Here is a 14,098-nt window from a genome sequence, read left to right as displayed (position 1 = left end):
TGGTTCGAATACCTCCAAACTCATCCGTTCAAAATCAGCAATCAACTCCTATTGGACTGTCAATTGGTTCAATATCGCAGACTTGCGACTCAATGCATCTACTACAATATTAGCCTTACCAGGATGATAGCTAATATCACAGTCGTAGTCCTTCACCAATTCCAGCCATCGTCTATGCCTCATATTCAACTCCTTCCGAGTGAAGAAATATTTTAGGCTTTTGTGATCAGTGAAAATCTGACACTTCTCACCATACAAGTAGTGTCTCCATAGTTTCAAAGCAAAAACAACTGCCGCCAACTCAAGATCATGAGTCGGGTAGTTTCTCTCATGGACCTTCAGCTGTAAAGATGCATATGCTATTACTTTATCGTCCTGTGATAAGTGTATTTTATACACTTAATTTATATATGATTTTAATTGTTAAATATTTTTTTCGAGCAGATTTATGTGGGTATTGTTTTGTTTTTGTGATTGTAGAAAATTATAGAGATTTTGTGAATTATGGAATTTCAAGGAGAAAAATAAGAAGTTTAGAGAGAAAGAAGAAAAGAAAAGAAAAGAAACGTACAGAGAAAGAAGAGGAATAGTGTTGGGCCATATTATTGGGCCTAAGTTCAGAGCTCTTTGTTAGCGCTCAAAGAAGAGCTATCGCTCAAGTTCTTGGGAAGGCGAGAAACTTGAGAACAGAGGCCTATGCGCGGGCGCGTGTCGCGAAGTTTGAGTTTGGAAATTTTAATCGGAAGGAAACTTCTATATTTTGTGGGCTTTTGAGTGGGCTTTTGAGATGCGATATAAAAGGAATACATTAGAATCTGAGAGAGGAGAGAGCCGCCACACTTATACAGAAATCAGAGGGTTTGATCGTGTGATTTTGATATTATTCTGGAGCTTCATCGTGAAGAACGAAGACGGAGTTCGATAGTCCGGACATGGCGTCGACGACGGATTTGTTTCTTATCTTTTATTTAATTCTGACATGTTTGGATTTATTATTTATTGTTTTCAAAATTTTATTATGAACTAATTTTTATAGTTTAGAGGTCGGATGGAACCTGGTGTAGACGCTTTCATGAATTTTTGATTTTATTGGATTGAGTTTATTCTAGATTAATTGTTTTTTCTAGAATTGATTGTCTTTTCAATTATCTGATCAATAATTGATTTGTTATATTTATTTGAAATCTGGCACTCGGGAGAGGAGATTTTGAATAGGACCATTGGAAAATACACTGTTAATTGTTTATCTGACTCGGGAGAGCTTATAATTTTAACAGAGCTTTTAAAGAGAACATTTTTTTGAATTGATCACTGCAAGTAAATTCTTAATAGGGATATTGGAATTGAATTGTAGTTAATATACTTTATTCGGCACTCGGGAGAGGGAATAATACACATAAGTGTTCTTGACTATTAATTCTTTGAAATTCATGAAGATTAATTAATTAGGATTGATTGTTGTTGAAACCAGGTGAAATATATACCTCTAGACCATTTTCTCTGATTGATTATTCCTGAAAGTCGTGTGTGTGCTATCGAAACTTCATTAATTATTTTATTTTTATTGCAAAATTTTCAAAGTTTGATTTTCTAGATAAAGTTTGGACTATTTTAATTACAAGTACTAAATATTTTTATTTTACTCCCTGTGGGATCGATATCTGAATTATTCACTATATTAAAACTTGACACTCGTACACTTGCGAGGAATTTTCACAACAAGTTTTTGGCGCCGTTGCCGGGGAGTAAATTTGATTATTTTTTTTAGTCTTTTTACCAATTAGTCTAGATTTTAATTTAGAGTTTTTTATTTTATTTTTTTAAGTTGCTAATTAATTTCTTCTTATTTTTAATTGCAGTCTATGCGACGATCTCAAAGTTCTAATTCTCTACTTTTTGATCCGGAGATCAAGCGCACTGCACGTGCTTTGAGAAGAGAGAGAAGAGAAGAAATTAATAACATGGCTGAAGAAGAAGTACAACAAGCTCCCTTGGTGCCAATTAGAGATCACTTTCGGCCGACGATCCAGGCTCAATATTCTGGAATCGCTCGTGGAACTATCAATACAAACAATTTTGAGCTAAAGCCGTCCTTGATCAACATGGTTCAACAGAACCAATTTAATGGGAGCGCCACTGCTGATCCTCACCTACACCTACGCACCTTCTTGGAGATAACGGATACGGTAAAAATAAATGGTGTGTCTGAGGATATTATTTGCTTACGCTTGTTTCCGTTTTCACTCAGGGATCAAGCCAGAAGTTGGTTGCAATCATTGCCGCTTGGAAGCATCACTACTTGGGAGGGGATGGCAGAAAAATTTCTTGCGAAATATTTTCCACCTGCCAAAACCACCCAACTGAAGATTGAGATCAGTACTTTCAGGCAGATGGACTCTGAACAGCTTTACGAGGTGTGGGAAAGGTATAAAGAATTACTTAGACGTTGTCCTAACCACAATTTTGCAGATTGGGAACAGATTGAGTGGTTTTACAACGGACTGAATGCGCCTACGAGAATGAATGTGGACTTAGCGGCTGGAGGTACTATATTTGTGAAGGATCATGTTCAGGCTTATGATATGTTGGAGGAGATGACGGTCAATAGTTTCCAATGGCCATCTGAGCGTATAGGAGTAAAGAAGCCGGCTGGAGTGTATGCAGTGGATCCTCTCACGTCCATCACTGCTCAATTATCTGCACTGACTACACAGGTAGCTTCTTTGAATAAAATTAATGTTGCAGATTCAAATGGAGTTGAAGGATCAAAGGCCATAGAGCAAGTCAATTATATAAATCCAAATGGCTACCGAGGATATGGAGGCTATAGAGGTAACCCTGTCCCAAATACTTATCATCCTAGCTTGCGTAATCATGAAAATTTTTCGTATGCTAACAATAAAAATGTGCTGAATCCTTCAGGATTCAATACAAACAAGGATGAGGGTAAGCAGTCGTTGGAGGATGTGGTTAGTACTTTTGTGCAGGAATCAGGTAAGAGGATGGCGAGAACTGAGTCTCGACTTGACAGTTTGGAGACGCACATGGCCAACATGGGTGCTGTGTTGCAATCCATGGAAACCAGCATAGGGCAGTTGGCTGAAGGACAACAACCGCGGCCAGTTCCCTAGCAATACTGAGGTAAATCCCAAGGAGCAGTGCAATTCCATAGAGTTGAGAAGTGGAAAAAAAGTTGGAATTCAAGAACCTGCTGTTGAAGAGAAGAAATTTCAGGAAAAAGTTGAGGAGAAGGAGCCAAAACCGGAGCCAAAACCGATGTATAAGCCTCCACTTCCCTACCCGCAGAGGTTCAAGAAGAAAGTATTGGATGAGCAGTTCTCCAAATTCTTGGAGATTTTCAAGAAAATTCACATCAACATCCCCTTTGCTGAAGCTTTGGAGCAAATGCCAAATTATGCAAAGTTCATCAAGGAGATGATGTCCAAAAAGAAGAAGCTGCTAGAGAACGAGGTGGTCAATTTGACGGAAGAGTGCAGTGCGGTGCTACAAAAGAAGATGCCACAGAAACTTAAGGATCCAGGGAGTTTTACTATTCCTTGTTCTATTGGTGGTTCTCATTTTAATAATGCACTTTGTGATTTAGGGGCCAGTATTAATTTAATGCCATTATCTATTTACAGGGCCTTGGAGTTGGGAGACATGAAATCGACTAAGATTTCATTTAGCGGATCGGAGCATTAAATATCCACTAGGAATTGTTGAAGATGTTCTAGTCAAGGTGGATAAATTCATCTTCCCAGCGGATTTTGTGGTATTGGATATAGAAGCAGATCATGGTGCTCCGCTCATTTTTGGGAGACCATTCTTGGCCACGGCGGATGCAAAAATTGAAGTGATGAAAGGGGAGTTGTCAATGGGTGTGGAGTGCGAACGAGTAATCTTCAACTTATTTACGAAAGCACCTAATCCACCCATCGAAGAATTATGCTTAATCGAACCGGTTGTGAAGTTGGAGAGCTGTCAAAGAGCTGATTTTGCAGTTGATTCATCGAAGGAGAAAACGCCAAATTTACTACCAAAGAAAGCCACGAAGAACAAGAAAGCAAAATTTAAAAGACGGTTCGTGGAATTTATTTGGCAAGTGAAAGACAAAGGGAAGAATTAATCCGGTGAAAGTCGGGCTGACGACTATAAACCAAGCGCTTTTTGGGAGGCAACCCAAAAATTTTTTGTTTTATTTTTTATGTTTATTTTTTAAATTTATTCTTTAATTTTTATTTTTGTTCATTAGATTAATTTATGTTTTTTTTTACGTTAAAATTATTGTTGGGAAATATGGTGATTGATTTTATAAATGTGTTGATTTTTTTCAGGATTTTAAAAGTTTGGGCAGACGCTTATGCGCGCTCGCTTGTGGACCCAACCGCGCCTCATACTTGCGCTAACGCGCAACCTACCATTCCTCATCAGCGCTCACCAACCGTGCTTCCGCATGCGCTAACGCGCTCCTTTACCCCTCCAATTCAGGCGCTATCGCGCTCCGTAATAGCGCTATCTTAGGCGCTATCGCGCTCTTTTACTACATCATCAAGCGCTATCGCGCTACTTTACACCGCCACATAAGCGCTATCGCGCGAGTAAATAGCGCATGATTAGGCGCTATCGCGCATTACTTCAGGAGTTTAAAAGCCCACTCCAGAGTCTACTCCTTCCAGACTTTAGAAATCACGATCCCTCGTTCGAGTCCATCTTTAAATCTCATGCACTGGCACGATCATCGTAAATCTTCTACTCAACAAAATATCATCATCTCAAGGATTTTGATTTTAGGCAGAGATTCTCAGAATTGGTCTTGCTCCATCTACGCGAAAGGGGAATGTGGAGAATTTGGAAAATGTTATTCGTGAACGGTACAAAAGCTGAAATTTTATCTATTACATTTGATTCGTGATAAATGTTATGATTTGAGGCTATTGGGTTGTCTGAGCTGTGGTGTGGAATACGTTTGATGCAGTGAAATTCTATATCATTTTATTCGTGCCTACGAAGTGTTTGTTGAATTGCTTGGGTTATATTTGAACGTTGGTTGCTGGAATTTTTGGGATTTTATTGTATTGTTTGAGACATTTGATTTGATTTGAGTTGAATTATTGAGTTACAATGCCACCGAAAACCAAAGGGAAAGGAGAAATTTCTTCGTCCTCTGTTGCTTCATATGATAGACACAGATTTTGGAATGCCACAGCAGAGGAGTATTGTTTTGATGTAATGGAGCGAGGGATGCACAAAGAAAGAAGAATGAGTTTGAGAGAGCATAGTGCGCCGGCGTTAATTGAAGCTAAGAGAAGAGGTTGGGAGACATTTGTTAGGAGTCCACCAGATGGTGTTATATCATCGATTCATGAGTTTTATGCAAATTTGATGGTCAAAGACGTGAATCTGAAAGTTCGAGTTCGAGGGAAATTGGTGCCTTTTGATAAGAGTACAATTAACCGTCTCTATGAAATGCCGGATTTGGACATTTCTGATGATGAGTATGAGGTATTTAAGAATCAGTCATATCCAGATAACATTGTACTTCAGACCTTGTGTGAGGATGGGGCGGAATGGAAGAGGAATGCGAAGGATGAAGTTGTTACATTTCCATCCATATTTCTTCGACGAGAAGCGAATAATTGGCATGAGTTTGTGGCTGCCAGGATGTTGCCATCTGGGCATACATCTGATGTGACTAAGGTTAGAGCTGGTCTTGTGTACTGCATTGTCACTGGAAAATCTGTTGATGCTGGGAGGGTGATTCAGGAGTCTATTATTGCTGCAGTTAGGGGTTCCTCGACTATCAGTTTACCCCACTCGTCTTTGATTACTCAACTTTGCCGGTTAGCTGGTGTTATGTGGGATGATACGGAGCAGATTCTTCCAATTCGAGGTCCTATAAGAATTACTGGTGCATTGAGATGGGACAAGAAGAAGAAAGCAGCCAGTACTTCTGAACAGGCAGCTGAACCACCGCAACCCTCGGAGCCACTACCACACTTTGAGCCAGCACCTTCCCATTTGGAAGGACCTATGTCACTACCGACGCATCCGGCCACTGAGTATTCTACTCGTGATGATTCTACGGCTGTGCTTTCTCAGATGAAGAAGCAGTGAAAGATGATGCGAGTACATATGACATATATGTATGACTTCACTGCTGCTCTTGCCCAGAATTATCCGCCCACTATTGTGCCTTATCCAGCTCCTCCGCAGTGGTCTCCTGATGATACTGCTACTGCTGCACCTTCGTTCCATGGAGATGATGATGATGACGCCGAGTCCTGATGCTCGGTGTCGAAGGTATGAGTCCCTTGTTCTTTTTATTGATTTTTAATCATTAGGGACAATGATTACATTAAGTTTGGGGGGGAGAATTAGTTTTTGATTTAGTGATTTAGTTGTTTGGTTGATATTTGAGTAGTTAAATTTTATTGTGTGCTTTATAGATAAAATTTTTGAGTTTAGTTGTTGTTAGTGAAGTTGAAACGAAGTTGAGAAATATATGGATGCATGGCTGATGAAAATATTTTTTGTGCTACCACTGAAATCCATGATTGTCTACTTATCTGACAAATATTTTTGAAAAAATGGAACCAATTAGATGAACAATTTCCTATATACTCTGTGATTAATACTTGAATCTGATTTTTGAGACATACAGACATAGATATGATTGAGGCATTGTTTGAAATTTTTGGGCCTACTTTTCATTGATTTTATCCTTAGTTGCCCATTTGAGCTTACACTTGTATATTAGTACATTGAGGTACGAAAATTCTAAATTTGTTGTGAAAATCATCTTTAACTGCTGATGATTATTCTTTTTCTGCACTGATTGAATTTGTATGATTTAATTGTGGATTGATACTTGTCTAGAACTAGTTCGAACACTCTTCGAGGTGAAATACGGGCAAAACTGAGATTAGGAATGATTTAGGCGATTTTTCTGAATTCGTTTGAGCCTTTCAAGCTACCTATTACTATTTTATCCCTAGTACCTTGTTTGAGCTTTATTGAAAATCGAATGACATGCGTGTAAACGTGTGAATAAACCCCCATTCGTCATTATTTCAAGGTCCTACATTGACTACCTAATTAGCCTAAACACTAATTCCTACCTTTAAGGGAGTAATTTGAATGCTAAAATGTTTTATGCTCCTAGTTTTACTTGTGAGAAAAAGGATTGGTGTGGTGGATGAATTGAAAAAAAATTAAAAAAAAGGTAGTAGAAAAAAAAATGTGGTTGGAAAAGTTGTAAAAGAGAGTTGAAAGAAGTTGTGAAAAAGTTGAAAAAAATGAAGTGAAGGAAAAAAGAGTGAAATTGTGAATGAAAAGGAGTCGAAATTAGATTTGTGCATAAGTATGAATTACTCCTTGTTTTTGAATTCTTATCATTCATTTGTAGCCGTGAGCCAGGCCTTACATTATTAGCCAATTAAGTCCTATTGACCGAGTCTCAGTTGCCCAATATACTAGTGGAGAAGAGTTGCGAGAATTTAGCATATGGACTATTGATTGATGCTTTTAATGATTATGAATTTTGATCAAAACACGCACACACTATTATTCGTTGCATTTACCTGATTGTGAGCGTTTTTGATAATTATCCTATTTTTGATCCCTAGCTACCTTGAAAAGTCCTCATGATCTATGAAAGTTTGAATTGAATTTGGAGAATGGTGTTTTGAAATTGAGTTGCGGAGATTGTGAGTTTATGCGGTTATTATTTTGTGATTGGCTAAAACTTTTAAGTGTTAGTAGGTGTGACATGATTGGATTTGAAAATTCTTTGAAATCATTGTCGAGGCCATTGCTACATAATATTTCTTGACTATTATTGTTGGTTTGATAGAATGAGTTTTTGAAATTTAATAGTTTTGCTCGGGACTAGCAAAAGTCTAAGTTTGGGGGTATTTGATAAGTGTATTTTATACACTTAATTTATATATGATTTTAATTGTTAAATATTTGTTTCGAGCAGATTTATGTGGGTATTGTTTTGTTTTTGTGATTGTAGAAAATTATAGAGATTTTGTGAATTATGGAATTTCGAGGAGAAAAATAAGAAGTTTAGAAGAGAAAGAAGAAAAGAAAAGAAAAGAAATGTACAGAGAAAGAAGAGGAATAGTGTTGGGCCATATTATTGGGCCTAAGTTCAGAGCTCTTTGTTAGCGCTCAAAGAAGAGCTATCGCTCAAGTTCTTGGGAAGGCGAGAAACTTGAGAACAGAGGCCTATGCGCGGGCGCGTGATTTCTGGAGCAGGCGCGTGTCGCGAAGTTTGAGTTTGGAAATTTTAATCGGAAGGAAACTTCTATATTTTGTGGGCTTTTGAGTGGGCTTTTGAGATGCGATATAAAAGGAATACATTAGAATCTGAGAGAGGAGAGAGCCGCCACACTTATACAGAAATCAGAGGGTTTGATCGTGTGATTTTGATATTATTCTAGAGCTTCATCGTGAAGAACGAAGACGGAGTTCGATAGTCTGGACACGACATCGACGACGGATTTGTTTCTTATCTTTTATTTAATTCTGACATGTTTGGATTTATTATTTATTGTTTTTAGAATTTTATTACGAACTAATTTTTATAGTTTAGAGGTCGGATGGAACCTGGTGTAGACGCTTTCATGAATTTTTGATTTTATTGGATTGAGTTTATTCTAGATTAATTGTTTTTTCTAGAATTGATTGTCTTTTCAATTATCTGATCAATAATTGATTTGTTATATTTATTTGAAATCTGGCACTCGGGAGAGGAGATTTTGAATAGGACCATTGGAAAACACACTGTTAATTGTTTATCTGACTCGGGAGAGCTTATAATTTTAACAGAGCTTTTAAAGATAACATTGTTTTGAATTGATCACTGCAAGTAAATTCTTAATAGGGATATTGGAATTGAATTGTAGTTGATATACTTTATTCGGCACTCGGGAGAGGGAATAATACACATAAGTGTTCTTGACTATTAATTCTTTGAAATTCATGAAGATTAATTAATTATGATTGATTGTTGTTGAAACCAGGTGAAATCTATACCTCTAGACCATTTTTTCTGATTGATTATTCCTGAAAGTCGTGTGTGTGCTATCGAAACTTCATTAATTATTTTATTTTTATTGCAAAATTTTCAAAGTTCGATTTTCTAGATAAAGTTTGGACTATTTTAATTACAAGTACTAAATATTTTCATTTTACTCCCTGTGGGATCGATATCTGAATTATTCACTATATTAAAACTTGACACTCGTACACTTGCGAGGAATTTTCACAACATCCTGCATCAAAACAACTCCTAATCCACTCTTAGAAGCATCGGTATAAACCACAAAATGACCCGTGCCTTCGGGAATTGCTAGCACTGGCGCTGAAATCAGTCTTTCTTTCAATTCTGCAAAGCTCTTCTCAGATTGTTCTAACCACACAAACTTCACACCTTTTCGAGTTAAGAAAGTCTGTGGTAGAGCTATCTTGGAGAATTCTTGAATAAATCTCCTGTAGTAGCCTGCTAAACCCAAGAAACTCTGTATTTATGTAGCATTCTTTGGAGCAACCCAATTTCGAACCGCTTCCAACTTAGACGGATCCACCTCAATTCCCTTAGCTGAAACTATATGACCCAAAAATGAAATCTGTTCCAGCCAAAATTCACACTTACTGAACTTAGCATACAGTTGCTTTTCTTTCAAAATCTGCAACACTGTAGTCAAGTGCTGACGATGCTCCTCCCTACTGCGAGAGTAGATCAATATGTCATCTATGAAGATTATGACAAACTAATCCAAAAAAGGTTGAAACACCCTATTCATCAAATCCATGAACACAGCTGGTGCATTGGTCAACCCAAACGGCATTACCAAGAACTCGTAGTGGCCATAACGAGTCCTGAATGCTTTCTTCTGCACATCTACATCCTTCACATTCAGTTGATGGTAGCCTGATTGTAGATCGAATTTTGAGAACACCTCTGCCCCTTGCAATGGGTCGAACAAGTCGTCTATTCTGGGTAAGGGATATCTGTTCTTCATTGTAACTCGGTTCAGCTCTCTGTAGTCAATGCACAACTTCATTGACCCATCTTTCTTCTTGACTAACAACACCGGTGCACCCCAAGGCGATACACTCGGTCTGATGAACCCCTTATCCAGCAAATCCTGCAACTGATCCTTTAATTCTTTCATCTCGGTCGGTGCCAATCTGTACGGTTCTTTAGAAACTGGATTAGTTTCAAGCAACAATTCTATCCCAAATTCGACTTCCCTGACTGGAGGCAATCCCGCAACATCATCGGGAAAAACTTCTGGAAAGTCCTTCACTACCTCCACTTCCACAAGTTTCGGTCGCTGCACCTCCAGCTCGCCAGTTAGACTTGCAAGGAAGCCTGTACACCCATTACCCAATAACTGCCAAGCCGTTCCTGCAGAAATCATACCTGGTAAGCTCCTCTTAGACGTAGTGCGGAACAAAACGGTTTTCCATTCTGATCTTTCAAAGAGATAGTTTTCCGTTTGCAGTCAATAGTAGCCTCATGCTGACCAGTCCATCCCAAAAATTGCATCGAAATCCACCATTTTCAAAACAATAAAATCTGCACACAAAAATAGACTCTGCATCTGAACCTTGCAATTTCTTACCACACTACTAGTTCTTAGTTCTTCCCCTGAGGGTAAAAACACACAAAATTCCGAAATAGATTCATCCGGCAGGGTCTTTAATTTTATCATAAAACTAATAGACATAAAAGAGTGCTTAGCTCCTGTATCTATCAACACGAATGCAGGTAAATCAGCAATACGAATCATACCAGAGACAATTGCAGAATCTAGGTCAACCTGATCGTGAGTCATAGCAAACACTCTTCCCTTGACAGGATCCTTTGATTGCGGGCAGTCTTTGGCAAAATGCCCTGGCCTCTTGCAGAGAAAGCAAGTATTGGTCCCAAGCATACATTGATCGGAGTGTGATTTCCCACACTTCTCACAGATAGGTGCATTCTCCGGCCTTGGAGCATTGGCGTTAGGTTGATTCTGTCCCTGAGGTTGCGCCTGATTGGGGTTTTGGTGCTGCTGCTGCTGCTGCTGCTGCGGTCTCCTTTGAGTTGGAGCTTGGTACGGCCTCTTCTGACTAGGCCCTTACTGCTCTCTCCCCTGGTAACTGATTCTCTTCTCTTTCGATTCTTTGATAATATCATTCCCATATTTTTCTGAAAACATAGCCTCATCGATTGCTGCTCGGTACGTTTGTGCCCCACTCAATCTGACATCACGACGAATAGTGGCATTCAGTCCCTCTGTGAAATGCTTCAACTCCTCTGCAGCATTATCCAAAATCATGGGCACAAAGTACCTCCCTCTCTCAAACTTCTTCACATACTCGGCAATGGACATGCTCCCTTGGCGGAGCTCCAGAAATTCTCTGGCAAGTCTAGTCCTGGTGCTGATAGTGAAATACTTCCCATAGAACACATCTTTGAATCCATTCCAAGTCAACGTAGTCAAATCCACAGCAGAACGGGCTCCCTGCCACCAAACCCATGCATCATCACGGAACATAAAGATGGCACACATCACACGGTCTGCATCAGTGAGCTGCATGTAGTAAAAAATGGTCTCCACTGACTGCACCCATTCCTTGGCTACAAGGGGATCAGCCCCTCCTTTAAATTCCTGTGGCCCTATATCCTTAAATTGCTTAAAGATAGGATTGGTCAAAAGTGGCTGGTTGTTGTTCCGCCCTCCCGCTTGTTCTTGGATTAACTGTTGGATCTGTTCCCCTTGGGCTCTACTCTGCTCTTGCAACAGAGTCGCCAACCCAGCCAAAAACTGGTTATTCTGATTGTCCTCATTGTTCGGATTCCTAGGGTTAGCCATGATCCTGATGTCCATACAGTCTACATGCTTAATTACGTTATCTAAACATAACATCCTAATCAACATGCATAATTTATTAATCGTAAATACTATCATGCATTTTAAACAATCCATAACATAAAACTTACAGACATGAAGACGAAGCATAGGGTCGTGGCGAGAATGCATGCGTGCAAACAAACCCAGAGCGAACTGCTCTGATACCAAACTCTGACGTCCCAATTTTAACAATCGGAGCGTTACTCAACATACATACTTAAAATTTGGTAAAAATAAAAATTTTGCGGAAGCATCATCTTCTTTATTAAAAAGAGCGTATAATAAGTGCACAAAATAAAATAGAATCTAAAAATCTTTGCCAAACATGGCCATCAACTTAAAATTTAAAACTTGTTTGCCTCTCATCAAATAAAAATGTTTAAAACATCTTCCATTGTAAAGCATTCACACTCATGCATTGCCCGTTGGACTGACCCCTGCCTCTTCCTCATGTCCGCCCACATAATCATCAATAATAGCATCCATATCATCGTTACCTGCACAATTCAAGTATAGTGAGTCGAAAGACTCATCCAGAACATGCAAAAAAAATATTTTCTAACTTTAAAAGAGAAAACATTAACTTAAACTTTCATGCAATAAACATAATTTTGATGTAGCCATATCATAAATATATTTGGGATGATGAAGTATGAGTAGTGTGGCAACCGTCATAATGAGCCATTCATAAATTTATGTTGATCAACAAGCATATGACATTACGCCCGTAACTTTCATTCTTTGGATAGCCGCTTCGGAGCTCATCCCGAAGTGCATGCCCCGTATAACCATCTCGTGAGCCATATTTGGATAGCCGCTCCGGAGCTCATCCTGAAGTGCATACCCCATATAATCACCACAAGACGCATAAATCATCAAAATATTTTCCATGTAACATACAATTCATCTTATCATATCATATCATGTCATTTTCATAAATCTCATAACATGCTCATAAATTTCTCGTGATGTTACAAGCTTAAAATCCTTCAAAACATTTCATGAGAAATTAGCTTTCATGAGAAAATCACATAATCATGCAATACATAACTTGACCGATCCACGTGAGGCATTCCGTCCATCTCGGCCCTTAAAAACTTTAAAGTTCTTCATGAACATTCTTAAAAATAATTAAAATACATTAAAATATCAAAATCATGATTTTTAGGACTTAAAAACTCATAAACTGGGGTGAAGATTTTGAACCTGTGGTGCGGCCGCGCTGTCTCCATAGCGCGGGCGCGCCAGCCCAGCGCGGGTGCGCAGCCCGCTCGCCTGCGGAACCGCGACGCGGGCGCGCTGTCACGACATCCTTTTTCCGAAAAGTGATCTTTTCTGCACTATTTCAAAACCCACAATGCTTTGGGACGTTTTTCCTTCAAAAATAACATTCAACAACATCAAAACTTCAAAATAACTTGTACCAATACATCAACCATTTAAGATTTTGAATAAAAAACCCTCATATCTAATTTTACCCAAAAATCTGATTTATTTCCTTCAAATCATTCAAAACTCCATAAACATGAACCAAACACATCAGGAATTCTTTACGTATCGCAATCAAGCAACATACTCGTAAAATTTTCAAAAAAGAACATGCATAGATCACCAAACAAACACGTAGGGTTTTACCTTGAAACTACATATATTCTTGAATGGGTTTAAAAAAAAAAGTAAAAACTTGCCTGAATCGATTTGATTGGAATTAACCTGAGCGGTAGGATGATCTATCCTCGAGCCTATGAAGAACCTTAGCCTTGATGCAGCGTTTGAGAGAGATTTTGAGAAAGGAGTGTTCAAATAAGGGTTCAGAATAAAATTCTGAATGCTTATTTCTTTTGTGACTAATGGGCTAAAACACGGCCCATTAGATACATTTAAAATCTTTTAAAATTTTTATTCTCCCACTCAATAAAATACACTGCATCCTTTTAAACATAATTTAAAATAAACATATTTTTCTTAACTCAAGCCAAGGCTAGGCTCGTCCCTACGACCCAAAATTAATACCAACCTGAAAACTTAAAAAAAATCATACACATCACATAAATCTTAGGCTTTACAAAAAAAATCACATAATTTCACATAACAATTAAATATTCTAAATAACATGCATTAAATCATATAATTTAATCAATTAATCGTGATTAAGCTAGTGGAAAATTTCCATCCCTATTAATGCT

The 14,098-nt window shown here is 38.4% G+C and overlaps 1 protein-coding gene across 1 annotated transcript; it reads right to left on the bottom strand.

The window, feature by feature from the left end:
* Positions 1-10,529: 10,529 nt before the first annotated feature.
* Positions 10,530-11,873, bottom strand: LOC140874538 (uncharacterized). The gene is made up of 2 exons (XM_073277836.1): positions 11,140-11,873; positions 10,530-11,094 (listed from the first exon to the last, which is right to left on the bottom strand). The coding sequence occupies exons 1-2, from the start codon at positions 11,871-11,873 to the stop codon at positions 10,530-10,532; spliced, it is 1,299 nt and encodes a 432-aa protein (XP_073133937.1).
* Between the last annotated feature and the right edge of the window lie 2,225 nt (positions 11,874-14,098).

Source organism: Henckelia pumila, chromosome 1 (genome assembly GCF_033568475.1).
Source record: "Henckelia pumila isolate YLH828 chromosome 1, ASM3356847v2, whole genome shotgun sequence".
Taxonomy (NCBI): Eukaryota; Viridiplantae; Streptophyta; class Magnoliopsida; order Lamiales; family Gesneriaceae; genus Henckelia; species Henckelia pumila.
Note: the sequence above shows the minus strand (reverse complement) of the source record. Positions and strands in the feature narration are given on the sequence as shown.